This window comes from Emericellopsis cladophorae, assembly GCF_022114955.1.
Source record: "Emericellopsis cladophorae strain MUM 19.33 chromosome Unknown NODE_63_length_119876_cov_118_434044, whole genome shotgun sequence".
NCBI classification, from domain to species: domain Eukaryota; kingdom Fungi; phylum Ascomycota; class Sordariomycetes; order Hypocreales; family Bionectriaceae; genus Emericellopsis; species Emericellopsis cladophorae.
In genome coordinates, this window is record NW_026250988.1 from 23,154 (window position 1) to 46,029 (window position 22,876).

At 57.6% G+C, this 22,876-nt stretch overlaps 8 protein-coding genes across 8 annotated transcripts; 5 read left to right on the plus strand and 3 right to left on the minus strand.

The window, feature by feature from the left end:
- Nucleotides 1–118: 118 nt before the first annotated feature.
- On the minus strand, nt 119–2,962 carry J7T54_002895 (uncharacterized protein; the record flags this gene model as incomplete). The annotated part of the gene is made up of 1 exon (XM_051509490.1): nt 119–2,962. One exon carries the CDS (start codon nt 2,960–2,962, stop codon nt 119–121), a length of 2,844 nt encoding a protein of 947 aa, XP_051359483.1.
- A 1,539-nt stretch (nt 2,963–4,501) lies between these two features.
- J7T54_002896 (putative transporter -like protein) lies at nt 4,502–6,128 on the plus strand (the record flags this gene model as incomplete). Its single annotated transcript, XM_051509491.1, has 4 exons — nt 4,502–5,066; nt 5,132–5,367; nt 5,421–5,949; nt 6,004–6,128. 4 exons carry the CDS (start codon nt 4,502–4,504, stop codon nt 6,126–6,128), a joined length of 1,455 nt encoding a protein of 484 aa, XP_051359484.1.
- Nucleotides 6,129–6,236: 108 nt separating this feature from the next.
- Nucleotides 6,237–7,929, minus strand: J7T54_002897 (Glutamate decarboxylase-like protein; the record flags this gene model as incomplete). Its single annotated transcript, XM_051509492.1, has 4 exons — nt 6,237–6,290; nt 6,345–7,559; nt 7,613–7,640; nt 7,691–7,929. 4 exons carry the CDS (start codon nt 7,927–7,929, stop codon nt 6,237–6,239), a joined length of 1,536 nt encoding a protein of 511 aa, XP_051359485.1.
- Nucleotides 7,930–8,244: 315 nt separating this feature from the next.
- J7T54_002898 (Hormone-sensitive lipase-like protein) lies at nt 8,245–10,471 on the minus strand (the record flags this gene model as incomplete). The annotated part of the gene is made up of 2 exons (XM_051509494.1): nt 8,245–10,318; nt 10,380–10,471. The coding sequence occupies 2 exons, from the start codon at nt 10,469–10,471 to the stop codon at nt 8,245–8,247; spliced, it is 2,166 nt and encodes a 721-aa protein (XP_051359486.1).
- A 1,422-nt stretch (nt 10,472–11,893) lies between these two features.
- On the plus strand, nt 11,894–12,682 carry J7T54_002899 (uncharacterized protein; the record flags this gene model as incomplete). Its single annotated transcript, XM_051509495.1, has 1 exon — nt 11,894–12,682. The coding sequence occupies one exon, from the start codon at nt 11,894–11,896 to the stop codon at nt 12,680–12,682; it is 789 nt and encodes a 262-aa protein (XP_051359487.1).
- A 1,111-nt stretch (nt 12,683–13,793) lies between these two features.
- J7T54_002900 (nad(p)-binding protein) lies at nt 13,794–14,631 on the plus strand (the record flags this gene model as incomplete). The annotated part of the gene is made up of 3 exons (XM_051509496.1): nt 13,794–14,042; nt 14,114–14,123; nt 14,270–14,631. The coding sequence occupies 3 exons, from the start codon at nt 13,794–13,796 to the stop codon at nt 14,629–14,631; spliced, it is 621 nt and encodes a 206-aa protein (XP_051359488.1).
- Nucleotides 14,632–15,375: 744 nt separating this feature from the next.
- J7T54_002901 (TNF receptor-associated factor-like protein) lies at nt 15,376–16,935 on the plus strand (the record flags this gene model as incomplete). Its single annotated transcript, XM_051509497.1, has 1 exon — nt 15,376–16,935. The coding sequence occupies one exon, from the start codon at nt 15,376–15,378 to the stop codon at nt 16,933–16,935; it is 1,560 nt and encodes a 519-aa protein (XP_051359489.1).
- Nucleotides 16,936–17,631: 696 nt separating this feature from the next.
- On the plus strand, nt 17,632–21,042 carry J7T54_002902 (Ubiquitin conjugation factor E4-like protein; the record flags this gene model as incomplete). Its single annotated transcript, XM_051509498.1, has 3 exons — nt 17,632–17,727; nt 17,788–20,069; nt 20,124–21,042. The coding sequence occupies 3 exons, from the start codon at nt 17,632–17,634 to the stop codon at nt 21,040–21,042; spliced, it is 3,297 nt and encodes a 1,098-aa protein (XP_051359490.1).
- Between the last annotated feature and the right edge of the window lie 1,834 nt (nt 21,043–22,876).

The following is a 22,876-nucleotide window of genomic DNA, read 5'->3' on the forward strand; positions in this document are numbered from 1 at the left end:
TACTAGTTATGTACACTTCAAACATGGAAAGCTTTGATCCATTTGACTGACAGAGATAGCTTGCATCTTCCATTCTACCCAGGCTGTTATCCCACTCTCAAACAGCCACCCTGGCACTTCAGTGCACATCCTTCCCCCGCTTTAGATTGAGCACAAACATGGACATAGCCGCCAGAATGACCGGCAGCACGCTCACCATCTCGCCAGCACCCGCGTACTTGGGCTCGATGCGGAACGAGACCCAGGCCCCGCTCGCCATAGTCACGGCCAGCACGTTGTAGACGGCCGCCCAGACAAAGTTGAACACCATCCGGTGGTAGGCGGCCCTGCTGACGCGGAGCAGCAACGGGATGCCTTCGAGTCCCTTCATCAGCACCACGTCGGCGACCCCCTGCGTCACGTCGCTCGACGTCTTGCCGCCGCCCATCTGGGCGCCCACGTCGGCTTGCGCGACTGCTACAGCGTCGTTTGTGCCGTCGCCGCAGAACATGACGTGCTTGGTGGGATCGCTCATCAGAGTCGCGACGTAGTCCCTCTTCTCTGATGGCGTGCAGTGACCCGCGACGTTCCCTGGTGGGATGCCCACGGTCTGTGCGACGGCTTGCACTGCTAGGATCTGGTCGCCTGATATGAGGTGGACGGAGATGTTGCGAGACTTGAGCCCTTTTATCACGCCAACTGCTTCGACGCGGACTCGAGCGCGGAGTCCAAACACAATCAGAGGTGTGCCGTTGAGTGTCACCACCAGCGTGGTAAGACCGGCTCCCTGGAGACGGCCAACTTCTGCCACCCTGGACGTGCCTGTCCACTCAGCATTACCAGCCTTGACGGTGTCTTTGTGGTACTCGGCTTCGATGCCAGAACCAGGAATCACACGGACGCCTGACACAACAACAACAGCAGCAGCAGCAGCAGCAGCAGCAGCAGGGGCATGTGCTGCCAAGTAATTCTCCACGGCAGCTGACACTGGATGCTTGCCTCCTGCGACTAAAGCCTTAGTCAACGAAACAGCCTCGTCCTCTTGTGCATCCCCGAGAATCACCTTCTTGACCACCGCGAGATCATCCTCAGTGATGGTCCCAGTCTTGTCAAATACCACGTCGGTGATCTTCCTCGCGTGCTCCATGGTCTCTGCCGATTTGATAACTACGCCACCCTTGGCAGCCATCCCGCCAGCGACGACGATGACCATGGGCACCGCCAGGCCCAACGCACAGGGACAGGCTACGGCCAGTGTGGCGACGGTGTACGTGATGGCCGTGCCGATGCTTTGGCCGGCGCTGTAGTCCAGCACGCGCAGACCGACTGCGAGCCAGATGACCAGGACCAGCACGGCCATGGCGGCCATGGTGGGGACGAACCAGCTGGCCACCTTGTTCGCCAGGTCTTGTAGCTTGGGCTTGGAGTTGGCCGCCTCCTCCACGAGCTGCGCAATGTCGGTCACTGTGTTCTTGCCGGGTAGACGTGTGAGCCGTGCGGTCACGGTACCATCGCCATTCAGAGTGCCGGCAATGAGGTTGTCGCCTTCTTTCTTGAGCACGGGCATGGACTCGCCTGTGAGCATCGACTCGTCGACCTCGGTTTTGCCAGTGGTCACAATGCCATCGGTGGGCACACGTGTGTGCGGCAGGACCTTGAAGCTGTCACAATACTGTAGCAGCCTTGCATCAATCTCCTGATCGCCTGCTGTGGTGACCAGAAGGGCACTGCTGCTCAGCCGGGATCGCAGTGACACGGCCGCGACAGCCTGCACCCGCGCGAACGCAGCGACCAGGCGGCCCATGAGGATCAGGGTGATGAGCATGGTGCTTGTCTCGAAAAATTCGCCCTGTTCAATAGATTGATGGCCCATCTCGAAGCCAAAGGCGACGACAGAGTAGCCGTAGGCGGCCGTGATGCTCATGACGACGAGCATGTCCATCTCGACAATGCGGCTGTACCAGAGTGCGCTCAGGGCGGGGCGGTAGAACTCGGGTATGGCGATGATCTGTACGCATGTGCCGAGGGCGATGGAGATGATGCCCTTTGTCTGCTTGTCTACGAGGCCGTTGGCATATGCTAGCACCGCGACGGGGATCGTGAACAGCGCAGCGAGAAGGGTCTTGTACAGCTGATCCCGCAGACGACGACGGCTGTTTTCGAGCTGCGGGTCGCCTCGTGGTTCAGCTAGCCCCTGGCACTGGTCCTGAAGAGACGAGAGGAGATCGCGTGCGCCAGTGACTGCCGGATCATAGGCGAGACGCACCGTCTTTCTGTCCAGGACATGTGTGTCCGTCACACCCTGAGGCGGTTGCCCGGTCCATCTGTTGGCTTCACCGGGCCCAGCGAGGACGTCAAGGTAGAAATCACCACCAACGGCCTTGACCAGAGGAAAGTTGCTCGCTGCCGCTGCGAATCGCAGGACTTCATCTGCGCTGGTCACGGACGTGTCGATATGCACTTCACCGCGACCGACCACAAAGTTGACGCGAGACGAGGAGACACCTGGCATGGCGTTGAAGATGGCCATGAGCTTGTCGGCGCAGGATGTACAGTCCATGCCTGCGACGAGGTAGTGCACCGTCTCCATATCGGCGGCCTGCTCTGGGTCGATCTCCTTGCGTCCGGAGCCAGAGGGCTCGAAATTAAAGAGATCATGAACGGCGGGTCTGCTGGAACAGCCCACATCACCGCAACAGTTCTTTTTCTTGGGCTGCTTCTTGCCTTTGCTGCAACAAGACTCAACCGAAGAAGATCCCAGCAAAGCATCTCGACAGATGCAGCGCAGCTGCTGGAGGTAGCTGGTGTATTCGTCCAGGGCCATCTGGATGTGGCTCGGACATGCCGCGTCAGACATGTGGCCCCCTTCATCGTGCTCGTGCCGGTGCGTTCCCTTGTCAGGGTTGTCCTCGTCATTGCAAGCCTTGTCGCATTTGAGCGCAGCAGCAGCGTAGATGCATTTTTCTGGGGTTGTTAGCGACATTGTCAAGAGCTAACGGCCATGCTGACCATCACATCGCTCTTCGTTTTCGCAGCATGTACTCCTCGTAGCCAGGGATTCAATTTCGGCGCCCTCGTCGTGGCTGTGGCTGTGGCCATGAGTGTCGCTCCCATTGTTTTCGCTTACGTTCACGGTGTGCCCGTGGTCATGTCGTGCGTGAGACTCATGGGCGTCGACTTGTACTGGTCTCTCTTCATCGCCATCGTGGACGTGGGCTGCAACGGCGGGCTCGTTTGTCGAGGGCTGTCCGCAGCAGGAGGCACCCATTCTAGTTCTCCTGTCAAACAAGAGACTCAATCTATTCCGATCTGGGATACCGAATAAGGCGAGTCTTGCCTCTTATGTATCGTCCACGGAAGGGAGACTTTCACAATCTCGCCGCTGTGGAGCACCATGGCGGATGCTCCCGTGAATGGAACACGGAGACTTGTTGTGGTGGTCCGTGCAAGTCGCCGCCCAGACGGGAGGGTATCTGGCCGCTGGCAGCACTCTCCGACATGAGGGTTCGCCTAATCTGGTGGACAAACGTTTCACAGCTCATCACAAGGCTGCCTGATCCGTGTGCCGTGTGCACGAGGGCTGTTCTCGAACAACATGTCCTTATCTGGGTCTCTATATCACCTCCACCATGGAAGAACTCTTTGACAAACTTCTAGATCTTGATGCACTTTTGAGGCCTCTTCAGGCTTGTCAGTATACCACTGTCGTTGAGCCTAGGCTTGATTGTGTGCGGCCGCACCAACTCATTCTCATCACCTCCCAGGCCGCCGTTGGGTTGTCCATGACACACCATGTCTTTTCCGTGTGACGGATGACCTTGATTGTCGACTGTTTGTAGGACCATTTTGGGCAGCTGCTCGGCTCCAATGAGCCGTTGTCACACGTGGCAGGCCCAGACTCTTTGTTCCACTGTCAGTGTTACGCTTCCACATGATTCCGTATTGGACCTCAAGGTATGAGCACTGTATGCTTCCTGAGCCTCTGCATGTGTCTGACGCATAACAATGACAAGCCGAGCGCTTTCGTGAATGTCGCGCCCAAAATACTTCAAGGCTCCAGGTTAAGTCAGAGTAGAGTGTCAGGACAAACCCCGGTCGCAGTCAGTGAAAGTTGGGCCCTCGGCAACCTGCCATTTCGCCGACGGTGCAGGTGTCATCGACCGAGATCGCAGTTGCGCCTGCATCCATCTGAAATATGAATGATGTTCTTTATCGCTTTCAGACATACTCAACACTCTACTTCAACATTCTAACTTAAGCTGTCTAAAGTGACTGGCTGTGCGTCCAAGCCTGACAATAAGGAAGGCGCGACCGGGTCTCCGTTGCCCACGGCGCGGACGCCGGAGCCGGATCGGAGGATCCACTTCCTAGCCCCATATTAATACCGTTAGTCACCGACGGCGAGCGACGCCGCCACTTAACTTTTATTTAGCCTTTACAAAACCTAATTTTATTCAATTCGTTAGTACTAATAAGACCGAGTCTGCCGTTCCATGGTATCACGTACTGAGCATTCCAGACTATGGCCTCTACCACTACCCACCCAGACCCCGAGTCCGGCTCCGTGCCCTCCCAGGGTACCACTACTACCGACAGCCTCCCACCAGCCCAGTCAGCCCCCTTTTCCGACGACCACGCAGCCGTCCTGCCGTCATGGAAACGCACCGTCATCCTCTTGGTCGTCTGCTGGATGACGCTCCCCGTGACATTCATGTCCACGTCCATCATGACCGTGAACCCCGAAATCGCCGCCACTTTCTCCGTACCCGCTACGGCCATATCCACCGCCAACGCGGGTGTCCTCGTAGCGTCGGCCAGCTCGGCGCTGCTCTGGCTGCCCATCACCACCATCATCGGTCGCAGGGCCGCCTACCTGGTGGCTGTGGCCGTCTTTATTCTGTGCTCGTTGGGTTGCGCCCTGAGCGACAGTATGGCGAGCTTCACGACACTGTGGGTCCTCAGTGGCACGACGGGGCCTTTCTTCCTTGTTGCTGGGCAAACCATTCTCAGTGACATTTTCGATCCCGCTGTGCGTGGCATGGCGGTGGGCTTCTTCCTGGGTAGCACCGTCAGTGCGCAATCCATCAGTACGCCCGTCCTGGCCCACGTCTCTCACTCTCTCTCTCTCACTCACGCACTGACCATTGTGTAGCACCCATGATCTCGAGCATCATCGGCACCTATACATCCTGGCGTATCATCTTCGGCGTCCAGGGCGCCATGGCTCTCCTCGGCGGCGTCATGGCCTTCTTCTTCATCCCCAAGAGGAGCCAGCTGTCCAACGTGAGCGTCGAGACGAAAAAGGCAAAGAACGCCAGGAATATCCTCTCCGCCTTCAACCCGAGCAACATTTTTCGTCTCTACAAGTTTCCCGGTATCCTCCTCGCGGTAGGCATCTTCCACGTCCAGATCGCATAAAACCCTGCTGACGCCGACTACAGGACCTCACGTGTGGCGTCCTCGCCTTCAACCAGTACAGTCTCCTCGCGTCGGTGCGCCACATTATCAACCCGCTCTTCCACCTCACATCACCCATGTCCTCGGGCCTCTTTTACCTCGCCCCCGGCGTCGGCTTCCTCGCTGGCTCCATCGTGGCGGGCCACCTGTCCGACCGCACCGTGCAGCGCTACAAGCGCCACCGTCACGGACTCCGACTCGCCGAGGATCGCCTCAACAGCAGTCTGCCCTGGTTCTTCGTCGTCCTGCCTCTAGGGACGCTTCTGTATGGCTGGAGCGTGGACAGGGAGGTGGGTGGTATGGGACTGCCCATCTCGTCGTCCTTCATCCAGGGGTTCGGGCTCATGGCTGCGTTTAACGGGCTGAATACGTATGCGGCCGAGGTACATCCCGAGTTCAAGGCGGCGGCGATTAGTGGCAAGTATTTGACGCAGTACTGCTTTGGCGCCGTGGGCGTGGGCGTTGCTGTGCCCTTGATTGACGCCGTGGGGGTTGGGTGGGCGTTTACGATTAGTGAGTGCTATTCATTCTACATGATGGAGATGCGGAAGACACTGACAGTAGCAGCGGCGATATCTTCGCTCCTCGGCGGCTGTATGGTCCTCTTCATAGCGAGGTGTCTAGTTAGGGAGTCGGCGGCTCTGCCCAGGCCAAAGTTCTTTGACAAGGGAGAGGCCGGGCTACCTCGATAAGGTGGCAGCAGTCCACATGGCATTCACTGGCGCGCTTGTATACGATACCCATTCATGAATTCTCTTCGTCTGCCCACTCAAAAACCATCCTCACTGCTGCCGCGCACCTCAACAGATGGCATGCGTCTTGCCCGTCTTGCCCTGAAGCGAGTGCTTCTCATTCTGCACGCCACAGTTAGCACAACCCCATTCCATCATCATAAAGGGCCATCTTACCTTGTACTTCTCGTGGCCCTCCCCACCGCGTCCATGCGCGGTGACGTGGTTCTGGATAAACTTCTCGTGCCTGGCAAGCTGCTCCCTGTCCATCATCTCGAGCAGGCCGATGCACAGGGCAACGTCCTGGATCAACAGCTCACACTTTTCACGCGAAAAGTCCTCGCGCACCACGACGCGCAACATTTTGAGATTCTCCGTCTTGGGCGCCATGGTGTACGCCGGCACGACCCAGCCCCGACTGCGCAGCGTGCGCGCGAGCGTGAACTCGTCGTAGCCACGGTCGTCATCCTCCTTGAACCGGAACGCGACGAGAGGCAGGCCCTTGCCCGCACGCTGGCTCATAATGACAAATCCTTGCTTCTCCAGGCAGTCGCTCAAGTAGTCGGCCGTGCGGGTGAGATTGGTCATGATGGCGCGGTACCCCTTCTTGCCGAGCCGGATGAGCTGGTAGTACTGCCCGACGACCTGCGAGGCGCCCTTGCTAAAGTTGAGCGTGAAGGAGGCCTGTTCGGCCCCGAGGTAGTTGATGTTGAAGACGAGGTCCTGCGGCAGATGCTCCGGCGCACGCCACACGACCCAGCCCACACCTGGGTACACGAGGCCGTACTTGTGGCCGGACACGTTGATGGAGACGACCTTTTCGCAGCGGAAATCCCACTCGAGCTCTGGCACCACAAAGGGCGTGACGAAACCACCACTCGCGGCGTCGACGTGGATGGGCACGTCCATGTCCCGCTGGATCAGCAGGTCGTTGACGCCCTTGACGTCCTCGTACTCGCCCGTGTACGTCGTGCCGAGGATGGCGCAGATGCCTATCGTGTTCTCGTCGCACAGGTTCACCGTCTCCTCCGGGTCAATCACGTACCTGTCTTTCCGGCAGTAAACCAGTTTCTCCTCCACGTCAAAGTACCGCGCCGCCTTTTCCCAGCAGACTTGGACGGCAGCCGAGAAGACAATGTTGGGCTTGTCGTGAGGTTTCCCGGCGGCCTTTCGCTTCTCGCGCCATCGTCGCTTGAGCGCCAGCACGGCCAGCATGATGGCCTCGGAGGAGCCGACGGTCGACGTCCCGATGGAGGCGCCCTCGGACGCGTGGAAGAGGTTGCCGATGATGGACACGCACTTTGTCTGGATGGCCGCGCACTGCGGGTACTCCTCGTAGTCTATAAAGTTCTTGGGGAGACACTCGGTCATGAGCCTCTCTGCCTCGTCTTCCTATTCACGGGTGAGCGTGCGGTGTGTGTCTGGGAGTGATCGTCCCCACGCACCATGTACGTCGTCACGAAAGAAGCGAGACTTGCCAGCGTTAGCGCATCATGCATCACTTGCTCTCTGGGCTCACTCACTTCAGCTTTGGATTCCCGTCGAGGCTCAGCTCGTCCGAGATCAGCCTGTAAGCCACGTCCTTGGGCATCTGCCCCTCAGGCATCTCATGCGCGGGCAAGTCCATCGCCGCGTAGCGTGTGCCGTACACGCTGCCTGTCACATCATCGAGCTCCTCGATGACCTCCTGCTGCACGGATGGTGGTGGAGGTGTCGGTCTGCCAACCTTGGTCCTCACGGGGATCTTGCTCAGGTGTACCATTGCTGCTGCTGCTGCTCAATCAATTGACGGATCTCAATGAAACTCTGACGACAACTCGTCAGACTGAAGCAGTTCAATCAACGAATACAAACAAATGCAATTGCACCGGTACCCCCTCACTTCATTGGATCGCATCTAGACCGTCGTCATTCCAGGGTCGAGACGGATCCGGCTTGCCGTGCCGCACCCATCTGTTCTGCACCCGCGCTATCCGGGCGACTCTGCATGCCTCATGTGCTCGTATTTCATTTCCACATACATAGCTACGCACGTACATATGTACCCCCATGCACGCATCACGCCACATCTGGCACGTCAATAGTCGTCGTCCCCTTTGCCTGTCAGCCCGCTTGTCAAGCCATGCATCCGTCGTGACAGCAGGTCCTCCTCGCTGGCCAACTTGACAAGTGACTTGTTCATCCTCATCCCACCCTTCTTCTTGCCATTCGCCTTGGTCTGGCCCCGTGGGCCCGCGGGCTTCTTGTCCTCCTCACGCTGGGCATCACTGACTGGTGTCCCCGCCGTGCTGCCGCTGCGTCCACGACTAAGCATGCTCATCTCAAGTGGCCTGTCCTCATCACCGCTCGACTCGGCCGTCTGGGGGCGCCCGACCCCATACCCGGCCCCCGGATACAGAGGAACCGGCAGCGGTCGTCGTCGTCGTACGGACCGCGCGCGCACGGCGTCTGCGTGCGTGTACAGCTGGTCGAACCATTCTGCGCAGCGCTGAAAGTGCTTCCAAGCCGGCGGGTACAGGGCGGGGAACTGCATGAAGCCATGTGATGTCCCCGGGATGAGCATGACCTCGGCCGTGCCCAGGTCGCGCAGCTCCTCGGAAAAGTCGCCTGGCGCGCTGGGCGATGCTCGGTGGCGCGCTGCGGCTTCCTTGGCGCGTGCCAGCCGGCCGGAGAAGATGACCGTGTCGTCGACGAGAGGGTCGCGCTCGCCCGTCATAAAGTAGGTCTTGGGGAACTTGGCCAGGAGGGCGTCCGGTGCGAGGACGGGGCTGAGTAGGTAGTCTGAGGAGAAGTCGGGGCGGTTGTGGGGTCCAATGTAGAGGATGATCATGGCGCGCATCATCTCGGGCGTGAGGACGCGGTCGTTGAAGTAGGAAATCATGGACGAGGTGGCCAGGCGCGTCTTCATCGGCTCCACGTGAAGGGAGGCACTGCCATCCCCGTGGGCGGCTAAGTCACTGAGCGTTCGGGGCCCAGTGTGCGAGTACTCTGGGTGTGATTTCGTCGCATTCTCGTCAGAAGCCTCGCTTTCCACTGTAGCTGATGTTGTGCCCTTTGATGGCGGAGCGTCGTCCTCGTCGTCCGAGTGATGCGGTGTCCCGACCAGGTCGTTGTACTGGCGACTCTTCCTTCTCACGATAGATCTGTTCGTCTTTCTCATCTTACGGTCCCTGATAAGCGACATTTGCTCGTCGGTCATCCAGTTACCAATATTCATGTCCAGCGCAGGGTAGAAGCAGACGAGGCCGTCGGGCGCAGGCAGGTTGCCCCGTCCGGTGAACCGTCGAAAGTGAGGCGTTTCGTTCTCCAAGATCATCAGTGTCATTGACACCGCCAAGTTGCCCCCGGCGCTGTCGCCCGTCACGATGACCCGCGGCACCTCCTTGCCAGACATGCCAATGCATCGTCCCTTTGTCTGCACCAGCGTCGTGTACACGTCGAAGCACTCGTTGAGGGCGTATGGGTATGGGTACTCGGGTGCTTTCCTGTAGTCGAGACTGAGGATCGGTAGGCCCGACTTGGCGGCCCAGCAGAAGAGTTTGTCGTCGTTGCATCGCGGGTCCATGGCCACGAAGCCTCCACCGGGAATGTCCAAGATTACTTTGTTGTGATGCTCCAGATCTGCTAGTGGCCCGTCGTAGTAGAGCCATCCGACGACACTATCCTTATAATCGCTACTCTTCGGTCGGGGAATGCGAACCTGGCGTGGCGGCCACCGCGTGAACCTTGGTCGCATTAGACCCTGGAAGAAGCTCAGGTACGGCGTGGTTCCCTTATTCCACGACACACGCAGATGGTCCACCGTCAACATGCCCCTGACTTTGCGCACCTTTTCGTCTGCGCGTTCGGCCGCCACGAGGTAGAAGACAGAGAAGACGATTGAGGCAATGTCGCGCAACCATTTGGGCCTTTGTATCCTCATCGCCGTCCAGAATCCCGCATCGAGGGCCGTCAAGATCCATGTCGCGCGGAAGTACGTCGGATCATACATGTTGGCCATGGGTTCGGGCGACGCGAGGCCCACGAGGGCACTAAAGTTGCGCGCGGCGTAGAGGTGAAGCATCGTGAGGACAATGGTCTGCCATGTCGTCAGACGCGTGGAGAGGAGGCGCGAGAGCGTCTGCGCGCCCGGCGGGCCATGTTTGCTGCCTCTGTGGACGGGTCAGCTGGAGTCCCAGCATCGCCAGCGGGGGAGGGGCCACAACAACATACCGGTAGAGGTAAAATGACCAGAAGGAGAGGACAGCGAGGATTTGAAGGCGTCGCGACTTGGACGACGGCCGCCCAAGCACGTGGTCTATCATGTTTGCTATCGCAGCGACTGTTTTTTTGTACTCGGTCGGTCTATCAACGGGCCCAGCGTTCCATGGTGGCGCTGACGAGTCTAGGACACGCTCACTGTGAACAATGAGGTGGGGATTCGGTAAGCAGAAGATGATGATGGACTGATGCTGTGATGATTATGCAAACAAGAAAGACGGTCAGCGCAAGGACAATGGGGCGAGATGGAATGCGTCGGCTGGGCAGCCGACGCGACTCGTGACGGCCATTTCGGTTCGGAGGGTTTTGTGAGGGTCAGTCATTCCCTTCCAACGCTGGAATCCAGTTTCTGTCGGCATGTGAAAGCCCGATGGTGGGCGGGCACGTGAAAGCGCAGGTTGTCCACGTGTCCATGACGTTGGGGTATGAATAGACTACCCTGTAGCTGCTTTTGCACGAGCAGTATTCGAGCTTGAATTGCTTTATTTGTCGAAAATAGTAACTTTAGCCGGACTTTCCTCTCTTTACAGAATGAAAATAATAACTATTCGTTGTCAAATCACCAGGCAGGGGACAAAAATCGCATCCACTGGACAAAAGGAGTAGCTCGGGTTGTCGGAGCACCTTGACCGACATCTCGGGGGACGCAGCTCAGCCCATATCTTTCGAGATCTACTACGGAGAGATCATCGGACAATGCTTGTATTAACCAGTGTATCGGGTCTGTTCAGAATAGAACCGACCTCCACCGGAATGCACAAGTACGTCGTGTAGTTCACCCGCTTCGCTACGCCACCCGGCCTCCAGGCTCCAGTCCTCCGGCCGGCATGTCGGCCGATTACCCAGTTTTTTCGTTGCAGCGTCTCCGTCTCCGTTTCGGACCTCTGCCTCTCGCAACCTCGCCTCTCGAGTTAGTCACCTTGCGCCGCGCGTCGAGTACCGTCGCGTGCGGCTCACGCACGATTGAAGATCATGCGATGCAGTCAGATTTCTCTTCTTGTTTCTATTTTGGTGACGGGTGGCGGGCTCCAGTGCGAGTGTCTCAACTCACGCCACTTGCCGGATCCGGCCGGTCTACTAAGCAGAAACAGTCTCTAAAGTCTGAACAGGCTTTGAACCCCATTCCTGAGAAAGAATGCAGCCTAGGGAACACCGAAAACGTTCGATTCTTCCATTCCAGCTAGCCCTATTCTGGACTACGCTCGGCACTGCGTACAACTCCCGCTTTCTTCTGGCAGGCGTAGGCAAAGTTTCTTTCTTCATCCGGCTCCGGCGGCAGCAGGGCCAGTCTATACAGCTGAATGAGAATTTGACCTACGCATGCAACCAGATGCCCCAAGATTTCTATAAAGCATCAAGTGTCGACGAGCTCCAATTCCACTCCTCATTCACTCATCACTTCTCCTCCAGGCAAACGCACCACTCACAACACCACTGACACCGTCCACATACATTCTTCGTCCACAATGAAGTACTCTACTATCCTCTCTACCCTGGCTACGGCTGGCGCCGTGTCGGCCCAGGCGAACCCTACGGCCACTCCTGCCGCTTGCCCAGCTGCCGGCGAGACCAATGCTGCTGGTGACTACGGTTGCAACCCCAACCGTGAATATCCAGGCCAGGCCTGTGCTCTCATCGGCAACTGCTATGTTCTGCGCGGCCTAGGCCTGCTTTCTACCTCGACAAACAGTGCCAACCCGACAGCCAGCCCTGTTGTCTGCCCGGCCGCTGGCGAGACCAATGCCGTTGGCGACTATGGTTGCAACCCCAACCGCAAATACCCCGACCAGGTCTGTGCTCTGATCAACGACTGCTACATTCTCCGCGGTCTAGGCCTGGCTTCCACCACGACAAATAGTGTCAAGACGACCCCTGGCCCATACACCTCTACCAACACGGGCAACCCACCACAACCCACCACCTTTGTCCCCGTGACTCGCAACGTCACCTCCGTCATCAACGGCGTTACCACCGTGATGCCCGTTGTTCACAGCAGCGTTGTCCAGAGCGCCTACACTACCACCGGGCCTGACGGTGCGCTCACGACTGTCCCGGCTCAGACCATTCCAGCCGCCACTAACGGTCCAAACGGCGGTTCAGATGGCGGTTCAGATGGCGGTTCAGATGGCGGTTCAGATGGCGGTCCAAACGGCGGTCCAAACGGCGGTCCCACCGACGGTCCCACTGCTGGTGGTGCTCACCTGTCTGTCGCCGGTGGTCTTGCTGCGCTCGCATTTGCCGCTGCCCTGGTGTAAGTGGCTGCTGAAAGACATTTTGTTGGTGAAGGACACTAGGCGCGCGGAAGGGGGCCGCACGCTTTAGACGGCATGTTGAGGAAGTAATGGATGACTATAGACTATTGTATAAAAGGAGATATTGGGGATGTAATAATACGAAAAATCATGGGACTCAAACTCTGCAGGTGTACGTGGTTCTCGGGAAAGCGCATCCTGCGGTCACTGTGGCATTCCACTAAAGAGACCCAGGGATCAATACACACATGTGACTCTTCGTAAGCCTTCTTTCTATTACGTAGTGCTGATATACACGAAACCGCCATGGTCGCGTCCATAGGTGAGGGCACATACTCCATGTATAAGTGTGCATGCAGAATTGAGGTCAGAGCTCTTTCACGGATTCACACTATGCTCCCAAGACGGCGTCGCCTGTCATGCCAGCGGCGCTAAAGTGCAGCGATATTTGGAAATACCCATCCAACACTTCAGACTTTCGTCAAACTCAAGTCGGCCTGTTCGGGTCAAGTACAGCCATGTGAGCATTCTCCCGTTTGATTACGTTGGAACCAATCGTCGCGGTACCAACCGCATTGCAGATCCTGATTTCGGAGGTTCGACGACCCTGCGAAGGGCCATTAACAAAGCCAACGGTCTCATCAGTGCCTCCAAAGTCCAATCATCTCCAGCCCCTCGCAGAGCTCGGCTTTGTTAGCCCGGAGAATGGACAATTGTAAAAGTGCGAAGGGATCTGGACCCTTTTATTATTTTATGTGGCCGATTATTTGTAAGCTGGCCCCTCGTCACTGTCCATGATGGCTTCCGTCCTTGCTACTAAAATGCGAGCCTGTTTTGCGTCGACGGTCACATCAGTGCCTCCAAAGTCCAATCATTTCGAGCCCGTCGCAGAGCTCGGCTTTGTTGACCCGGAGAATGGACAATTGTAAAAGTGCGAAGGAATCAGGACCCATTTATTGTTGTATATGGCCGATTATTTGTAAGCTGGCCCCTTGTCACTGTCCATGATGGCTTCCGTCCTTGCTACTAAAATGCGAGCCTCTTCTGCGTCGTAGAAGCATCCGTGCCACTACTCTGCCCACTTCCCTATATTCCCGCAGTATACATCTCAATAATGGCAGCGCAGACGGTCCTCGTCGTCGGGGCCACCGGCAACATTGGTGTCGCGGCTGTCAAAGGAGCCTTGCAGGCAGGACGCAACGTCTTGGCCGTTGTGCGCAACCAGAATTCCGCCGACAAGCTCATCAAGCACGTGGGGACCTCCAAAGGTATTACCTTTGTCGAGGCTGATGTTGCTTCGGACTCGGGGATTGCCAATGTGGTGACCAAGGTCCGGGAGGGCAAGCTGCCAGCCTTCCAGCACGTCCACTCTTCCGGCATGACATGACCCCTCCCCATACGATACCAGGTCCCATGGGTTAACCTGACGTGTAGTTGGCGGGGAGTACGTTACGGACCCTATCGAGAGCATCACAACGGATCGTTTGCGATATAACAATAGTATCTCCTTTGAGGCCAACTTTTGTAAGGCGACAGCATCCTGCTCACAGTAAGCAAGTAATTTGAAGCACCGAAAACTGACACTGGCAGTTGCCTACCGCGACACAATCGAGTATCTGCGTGAGCAGGAGAACAGCTCCTTCACCATGTGCACTGGCTCCCAGGGCGACCTGGCCACACATCCTTTGCCGGCCATGACGCAGGGTGCACTGTTCTCCCTGTGCCTGGGCGCTGCTCGCGAGAACCTGGACAAGTCCGTCCGCGTCAACGAGGTGTACCTGGGGTTCCGCGTGGAAGTGGACGAGGACGCGGCGCAGCACGGTGTCGTGAGCTCGACAGAGTTTGGCGCTGTGTTCGAGCAGCTGCTGGACAGATCCGATATTCGAAGCGCGCGTGTTCAAGTGACCACGCCAGAGGACATGAGGGTCTTGAGGCACGCCAGGAGATTTTAGCACTTGGGCACGTGCCCATGACGTCGGTGTTGATGAGGCTACCCTGCAGAATGTACACATATCAGCATGTCACAGGTGATCCTTTTGTGAGCATGTAGGGACACGCTCTCCAAGAAAGCACGGCTATATAATCTCAGGCTACATCAAAACCGAGGACAATAGGGGTCGACCGCCTCGGATGCCTCGCCTCACTAGCACAAGGGAATGCGGCGGCGGAGGGACCCATGTGGTTGCGGGGTACGTCAGCGGCTGGTGAACACGAAAAAACAATGTCCACGACATCGCTCTAATTGCCACTGCAGACGTTGATCAGAGTTGAGAGAATGAATCAATGCTACATATAGTTATGACAATGTGCGCATGGCAACCATGGATTTTCAAGTAGATCCATAGGCGGGCTTGCACAGACTGAGCAGAGACATCGTACCTTCGTTAGTCAGCTGAACTGAACCCTGGAGGGGCAGCCGCCCAATTGCCGTCGAGGTGCCGTCATTTGGACGACCTGGGATCTTCACGCCGAATTGCCATCCTCGTCGCAATCACAGTCATCGCGCGCCCACAGACGGTACGACTCGAGCAAGGCCCTACACTGTACCCGGCTTCCGCACACACCGCCAGCCACCGTCGTCCGTCATCCTCAGAAACCACAGCCACCACTCCCACCCAATTCATCCTGCCCCTGATGTATTCATCACGCACCCCTTGACCTGCCTCACTGTCGAACGGCCTTTTACCAGACGCATCATGGCCTCGAGCCAGCCGTCGTCATCCTCGACCGCGACACAACACCCGCGCGTCACTATCCCGCCAGATCGGCGCGGGTCCAGGGCGTCCGAGTCGTCGAGCGACGATGGCTACCGAATGAGTCCCGCCGCCGCGCGGGCCTTTGCGCGACGCAACATGCGGAGGAGCTCGCCCACGCCTGACCTTGTGACGAGCCTGGTGCGTCCACCGTCGCCAGACAGATACTACACGCCAACAAGTACAGAGCGAGGTGGTCGCAGGGGATCTGGGCGCTCGCGATCACAAGCCGTGGGTCGTGTAGATGGCAGTGGGACCTCGGCACGTCGGACAGGCCCGTTGATGACACCACATCCCGCGTCTCTCGACCTGCACGCCAAATATGGGGGCGACAGTGTCTTTGATATGTATGCCCTGACCTATGTCTCCGAAAGTGACGCAGCACTGCTGTGCCCGATCTGTCACGACCCCCTCGTCGATCCAGTCACGACACCATGCGACCACACCTTTTGCTATCGCTGTCTGCGGAGGAGCATCGAGTCGAGCCCAGCTGGCACGGCCTGCCCGGTCGATCGGGAGCCCTTGACGTGGGCCGAGTGTTTCAGCACGGGGCGACTGGTCAGGGCCCAGCTTAATGGCCTGGTGGTGAAATGTCCTCATCATGGTCGGGGCTGCACACACGAATGCAAGCGGGAAAACATTGAGACGCATGCGACGGTCGAGTGTCGGTTCAAAGACTACCACTGCGCTGACCCAGAGTGCGAGAAAAAGGTCAAGTCCAAGCCCGTGGTCGATTACTGCCAGCATTATTCTACGCAGTGTCGCTACTGCGACCAAACCATCATCGAGGCGGACCGGAATCTCCATCTCCTCGCCTGTGAGAAAGGAAAGGCACGATGCGAGGCATGCTGGCAGATGGTCACGAGGGCGTCCATGGCTTCTCACCACGCACTGGACTGTGATGGCATCGAAGTAGGCTGTCAGTATGCCGATCTTGGATGCCCTGTCCGCGTGGAACGTGGCGACCTCGCCGAACACCTGTCCGAGTGCCCTTTCCACCCAGAAACCGCGTCTGGCATGGTCATCCGGTCACAACGCGACCTTATCCAGACATACGCCGACCTCACAAGCCAAGTGCAGCAGTGTCGCAGTCAGCAAGCCGAGAATGCAAGGAAAATAGAAGACATCACGCTAGCCGTGGACGGGCGAGGGAGAGGCGACTCGTCCCTAGGCGACCACCGCACCATGCAGGATCTCGACGCGGGCTTTGAAGAAGTCCACCAGAACCTGACGCACCTGGAAGCTCGCCAGAGCATGTGGACCATGAACCAAGTGATGCCCATCCGCGAGGAGGTCACGGAGCTGCGCAACAATATCAACATGATCCGGATGCACGTCAACTGGCTGCTGAACAGGAGCCGAGAAGAGGGCCGCATCAGAGCAGCGCACAACTCTGGCACTGGGGCCATCCGCCGAGAGACTTCGGCTGATGGGGTCAGCATGCCGACGATGCCTGAGAGAAGGAGGTCGTCTGGGACAGACACGGATCTCCCGAGACTGTAGAGAGAATGTACGACGAACGATGGATGAATTTTACTTGGTGCTGGCGTTGGGATTTTCGCACGCACACAGACATAGCGACACGAATACTCGGGTCGCATAGGCTGGCGCTGGCGTGCATAGGATTTGAATTCATTCATAGATCATACTGAGCAGGTCCACAGAACGACAGATGATGATTAAGAGTTGCTAGTCTAGCGTGCGGCATCGACTAGTCTAGTGGGCGGACTTGAAGCTTGGGAGACGGACAAGCGGAGTTTGGACCCATGGCGAGGGATCAAATGTATGTAATGCATAATGCGTTCGACCTTGCACCTTTTGTCTCATGACTGTACTTTCTTACCTAGTACCTGGAAGACATAATCACTCCCAAAGACTGCTCTCCTCTCCTCTTCTCTCCTCTCCTCTCCGCCAACAGGCATAGCCAGAGTAGCATTGCGATTCCCTACACTCTTATTGTGCCCCTACGTGAAGCCGGAAGGCTGGCAGCCTCGCGCCCCGCTATCGCTGCGTCACACCCCACTATTGGCCACTGGAACGTCAGGGCCACCAGTCCCCAGCCGCCGGCCAACGGCCAACCTTTCAACGAGGTCACATTCGATCATTAATCATCTGGCCCTTGACCGCGTCCCTCTTCCGCCGTCTTCCACGTTTCATCCTTTTATTTTGGTTTCCTGCTCGACCGCATAGAGGGTGATCATGGACGCCGACAATCCGCAAGACCCTGGGCAGCCGCCCCAGCAGCAACCGTCATGGCCAGGCGGCGATGCTCCCGACAAGGAGAAGATGGACCAGGTATGCTGATAGCCACTGTGGGCGCTTTGATCGCGGCAGCTTGACTGAACTATCCTCCAGATCCGAGCGCGACGTCTTGCCAAGCTGGGCACAGCGGCACCCAAGCCCGAAGAGCCCACAGCCGAACCATCGGCCTCGACGGCCTCCGCTTCGAAGCCACAGACCGAGACAAAGCCCAGCCCCATCACCGTCAGAAAGACTGGCAGCGCACCAGACAGCAAAGATGGTTCAGGTACCGCCCGCCCCTCCCGCAAGCGACCAGCGTCGAGCGATGCTGACGGCCTGGCTCAAGCCAAACCCTCTCCTCCCCCAGCAGCACGGAAACCCGCACCGACGCCGAGTGCGCCCGAGTCGGACGAAGACTACACACACCGCGTGCTATCGCAGATCTTCCGCGTCACGCTCGATCCGCATACCACGTCGACACCGACGGGGCAGCGCCTCATGTTCCTGCCCAACACAAACGCCGAGGCGAACGCGTCGGGCGATCCGCTCAAGTTTTCGCTGTCGAATCTGGACCAAGCCATAATGGAGGCGGCCTCTACGTGGCCCAAGGGGAAACCCCTGCTGGACTACCTGCTTCCGTGCTGGAAACGTGCGGTCAAGGCAGCGAGCTCAGCAAAGGGGTTGAGCCCCGCCAGGGTCGTCGTTCTGGAGGAAGCAAAGCGGCTGAGTCTTAGCAACTGTCTCTTCTGCCTGACCGTGCCGGAGCTGTTTGGTCGAGACGAGAACGCAATGGCAGACACACTGGTGCCGTACGTCTTGCGCGGGCCGCTGGATGAGAACGGGCTGGACCTCAGGTTCTACGAAGACGCGATCAAGAGATTTGACGAGGACGAAGAGATCCCCAGGCTCTTCACGAGGACCATGACCACCATCAGCACACAGCTGTCGAACATGTCGATGGAGGGTGACTACAAGCCGCACATCCAGGCGCTGCAGACGTATGCGCGCTTCCCACCGCTGCTGCATAACCTCGCGCAAGACGCCATGTTCAACATGGCACAGTCAGCCCACAATATCGAAAGGCACACTCTACTCGGGCCCTTCTTCCGACTGTCCCCTCTGCAGCCCGAGGTGATCAAAAGCTACTTCCCTGGGCCGCGGACCCTCGACAAGGGACGCATCGCCAACTCCCAGGATGCGTTGCGCATGGTGCTGCGGTCACATCAGGACGACCTGTTCCAGATAGCCAACGCCTTCATCCGCTCAGGTCCCGACACGAGGAACCGTACCCTGGACTGGTTCGCCTACATTATGAACACGAACCACAAAAGGCGTGCACTCCAGGTGAATCCCAAGGAGGTGGCCTCGGACGGCTTCATGATGAACGTGACGACCATTCTTGACCGTTTCTGCGAGCCTTTTATGGATAACGACTTTAGCAAGGTGGACAAGATCGACGTCAAGTACTTTAAGCGCCAGCCGCGTGTGGATATCAAGGACGAGACCAAGATCAACGCGGACCAAGCGGCCGCGGAAGAATACTACGCGCAGCAGGAGCCCGGCGACTCCAACTTCATCTCGGAGGCCTTCTTCCTGACGCTGGCGGCGCACCACTACGGCAGCGAGGCGACTAATGCGCAGCTGAAGAACATGGACCGCGAGATCAAGTATCTGGAGAAGCACATCAAGGCCATGGAGGCGGAGCGGCCCAAGATTGCCAACTCCCCGACGCAGATGCAGATGTTTGAAGTGGCCATGAAGCGGCACACCAGCGTCCTGGAGAAGGCCATTGGGTTGAAGATGGCTATCGAGGGCGTCCTCCTGGACGACCGCATGCAGGGAACATCACTACGGTTCATGCGCTACGTGGCGGTCTGGCTGCTGCGCCTGGTCACAGGCACCGACTACAAGCCCGGCAACGAGAGCGAGGCGATCAAGCTGCCGTTGTCCGTCGACCGCAACGGTGCCTTTGCGTGCCTGCCCGAGTATGTGCTGCAGATCATCGTGGACAACTTCAAGTTCATCTTCCGCTACCTGCCCAACATTCTGCTCAGTGCCGTGGGCGAGGAGCTGCCTGCGCTCTGCATCACCCTGCTGCGCTCCTCGGACTACATCAAGAACCCATATGTGAAGTCGTCACTGGTCACACTCCTCTTTTCGGGGACGTGGCCGTTTATGCACTTGAAAAAGGGCGTCCTGGGCGACCAGCTCGTGTCACTCCCGTTCGCCAACGACTACCTTCTTCACTCGCTGATGAAGTTCTACATTGAGTGCGAGTCGACGGGCGCCAACTCGGCATTCTACGACAAGTTTAACATTCGCTATGAAATCTTCCAGGTCATCAAGTGCGTGTGGGTGAACGACGTGTACCGGCAGCAGCTGATGCGCGAGAGCAAGTGAGTAATTGTACATGTTGTGGAGGTGTGCATTGCTAACACGTCACCCTCCAGAGTGAACAAGGCATTTTTTGTGCAATTCGTAAACATGCTGCTCAACGACGCCACCTACGTCCTCGACGAGGCCTTTACCAAGTTCCCCAAGATGCGCGCGCTGGAGCGCGAGCTCGAGGACCGAAGCATGCCAGCGGAGACGCGGCAGAAGAAGGAGGAGGAGCTGCAGACGCTGGGCAACCAGGCCACGTCGTACATGCAGCTCGCGAACGAGACGCTGGAGATGATGAAGCTCTTCACCGAGGCGCTCGGGGAGTCCTTTACGATGCCCGAGATTGTGACGCGGCTGGCGAGCATGCTCAATTACAATGTGGAGACGCTCGCGGGCAAAAAGGCAGCTGCCGAGCTGTCCGTGTCCAACCGGGACAAGTACCACTTTCGACCCATCCAGCTCATCTCCGACTTTGTCGAAATCTACCTCAACCTCGGCAGCTCGCCGGACTTCATCCACGCGGTCGCCGCCGACGGCCGCTCGTACAAGCCCGAGGTACTGGATCGCGTGTCGCACATTCTGGAGAAGAAGGGCCAGCTCGACGCCCAGGGTCTGGCGCGCTGGGCCCAGCTCAAGCAGGCGTTCATCCAGGCCAAGCTCGCCATTGACCAGGCAGAGCTCGACCTCGGCGACATCCCCGCCGAGTTTGAGGATCCCATCATGGGCGACCTGATGAACGACCCTGTGCTGCTACCGAGCCAGCACATTGTGGACCGCTCGACGATTGCGCAGCACCTGCTCAGCGACCCCAAGGATCCGTTTACGCGCCAGCCGATGACGGTGGACGATGCGATTCCACAGTCGGAGCTCAAGGAGAGGATTGAGAAGTGGAAGGAGGAGAGGGTGCAGGCGGCCCGGGACAAGCTGGCGAGCACCGGGACGACGGCGGGGAGTCAGGATGACGGGATGGATACCACGGAGGGCTGATGGAGACGGTAGAATAATGATAACGTGGCATGATGAGGCAACTGGTAGTGTTATATCATAGATGACTGCTGAGGCGTGGGCGGTGATGATGCGTCTTTGCGAGTTGTAGGTTTATAGACTGGAAAAGCAGAGCTATTGCCACAGCGCCTCACTGCAGCGGTCCGCCTCCGTACCAATGAGATGCAATGCTCGTAAAGTGCTGCGTTGGGACAGGAGCCTACTCCGTACTGAGTAGTAGGTATAACGATGCACTTCTGTCTCGGTCTCATGCATGGGGAACGGCCGCAGCCTGATGAGATGAGCGGGGTAACTGTAGCCGCAAGCTTGACAGACAGCTTGCATTAGTAGGAAGTACTCCACCAGGCTGCCATGGCTTCTTTGCGCATTCTCTGGTCCTCACCAACGTACAAAGTAGGTGACGGTTGTCTCGTCTCAGCAAACCATTGCTCCGTGCCCAAAGCTCATCACGTAAGAGTAGAAGAGCAAGTCTACAAGAAAATCCCCTACAGTATCCGATATGGCAGACAGCAGGGGAACAGCCATTTCCGGCCCGGGATTCTGGTCAACCAAATGCTCAGATCCAGGAGCAGTAAACGTCAGGGCGCTGATGATAGATATTAGGTTTATACATTAAAAATACGGCTTATCTTCCCACAGCGCCTCACTACAACGGTTGTTCACAACCGCTCATCTTCCGTAGTATAGTGGTCAGTATGCAAGCTTGTCACGCTTGAGACCCGGGTTCAATTCCCGGCGGGAGAGATCCGCCAGCTGCTCAGCAGTCTCTTTTTTGCCTTTCGATCTGTGCGAGGTCAATTGCTCCTTTACCTGAGTTTGATCTTGTTGCGTAGTGTTTTTTGTTTTGTTTTGTTCCTATTTCTTCCTCCTCCTTCTTCTTCTTCTTCCTCAGCGACGCCACTTGAGCTTGGGCGTCCGTCCTCGTCGTGTACGAGACAATGCTTCGTACTCATAGCGACAAGTGGAGGAAACTCTCCGCAACGTTGAGACTGGCTTTTCCTAGTTCTGGGCCCTGAATGACGATGCCTCTTTGATCGGAGCTATTGCTTGGCCTAACGACATGGCGATCCAGCTAGTGAGGACTGGGCGTCCACTGCCGACTGGGCTCGTCCCACTCTGAGCGAAAGCCGATTACTGAGCGTTCTCACCGTAAACAGGATTGCGTCGTGATGGAAGCCATCGACGGACACTGCATGCTCTCATTGTGCTACAGCATCAATCATTGTCTCAATGGCATTTTCGTACGTTCGCGTGCTTGCAAGCGACATGTGCTAAGAGCACCAGAACATGAAAAGAGCCGCCGCTTTCATCACGCTGTGCTCATCCAGCGTACGGTTTCAGGCTTTCAGCCCCTCCCTCCCTCTCGTGGCCGAACTAACCACCGATGTTGCGAACCTCGTCATCCGAGTGAAAGATGGCCGCCCCACCAGGTGATTGACCATTGAAAGCCAAGCTCAAGCTGCTAGCTAAGCTTCCGGCAGATCAGGCCAGACCCAAGGATCAGGTCGGACCCAAGCCGGGAACCCCCACCGCCATCCCGCGATGCGCTCGGGCTGCCAAGATCGAGGTTATGAATGAGCATACCAAGTGACGCAAAGCACGGCGTTTTGGCTTTCGGCGGGCTTCTTCTAGTCTGCGGAGCTGCACTGTTTGCTTCGCACCAAGAGCTGCTGTGGGCAATCTGGAAAGCAAGGCAGAGTGGTGGTGGGAACCCCGAATATGTGCGGGAGCATGGAATAGGGGTTGCTCTTACCATCATTGCCCATTCCGTTTCAGCCCATGGCAAGCTGGCAGCACCACAAGAGAGCGGTTGATG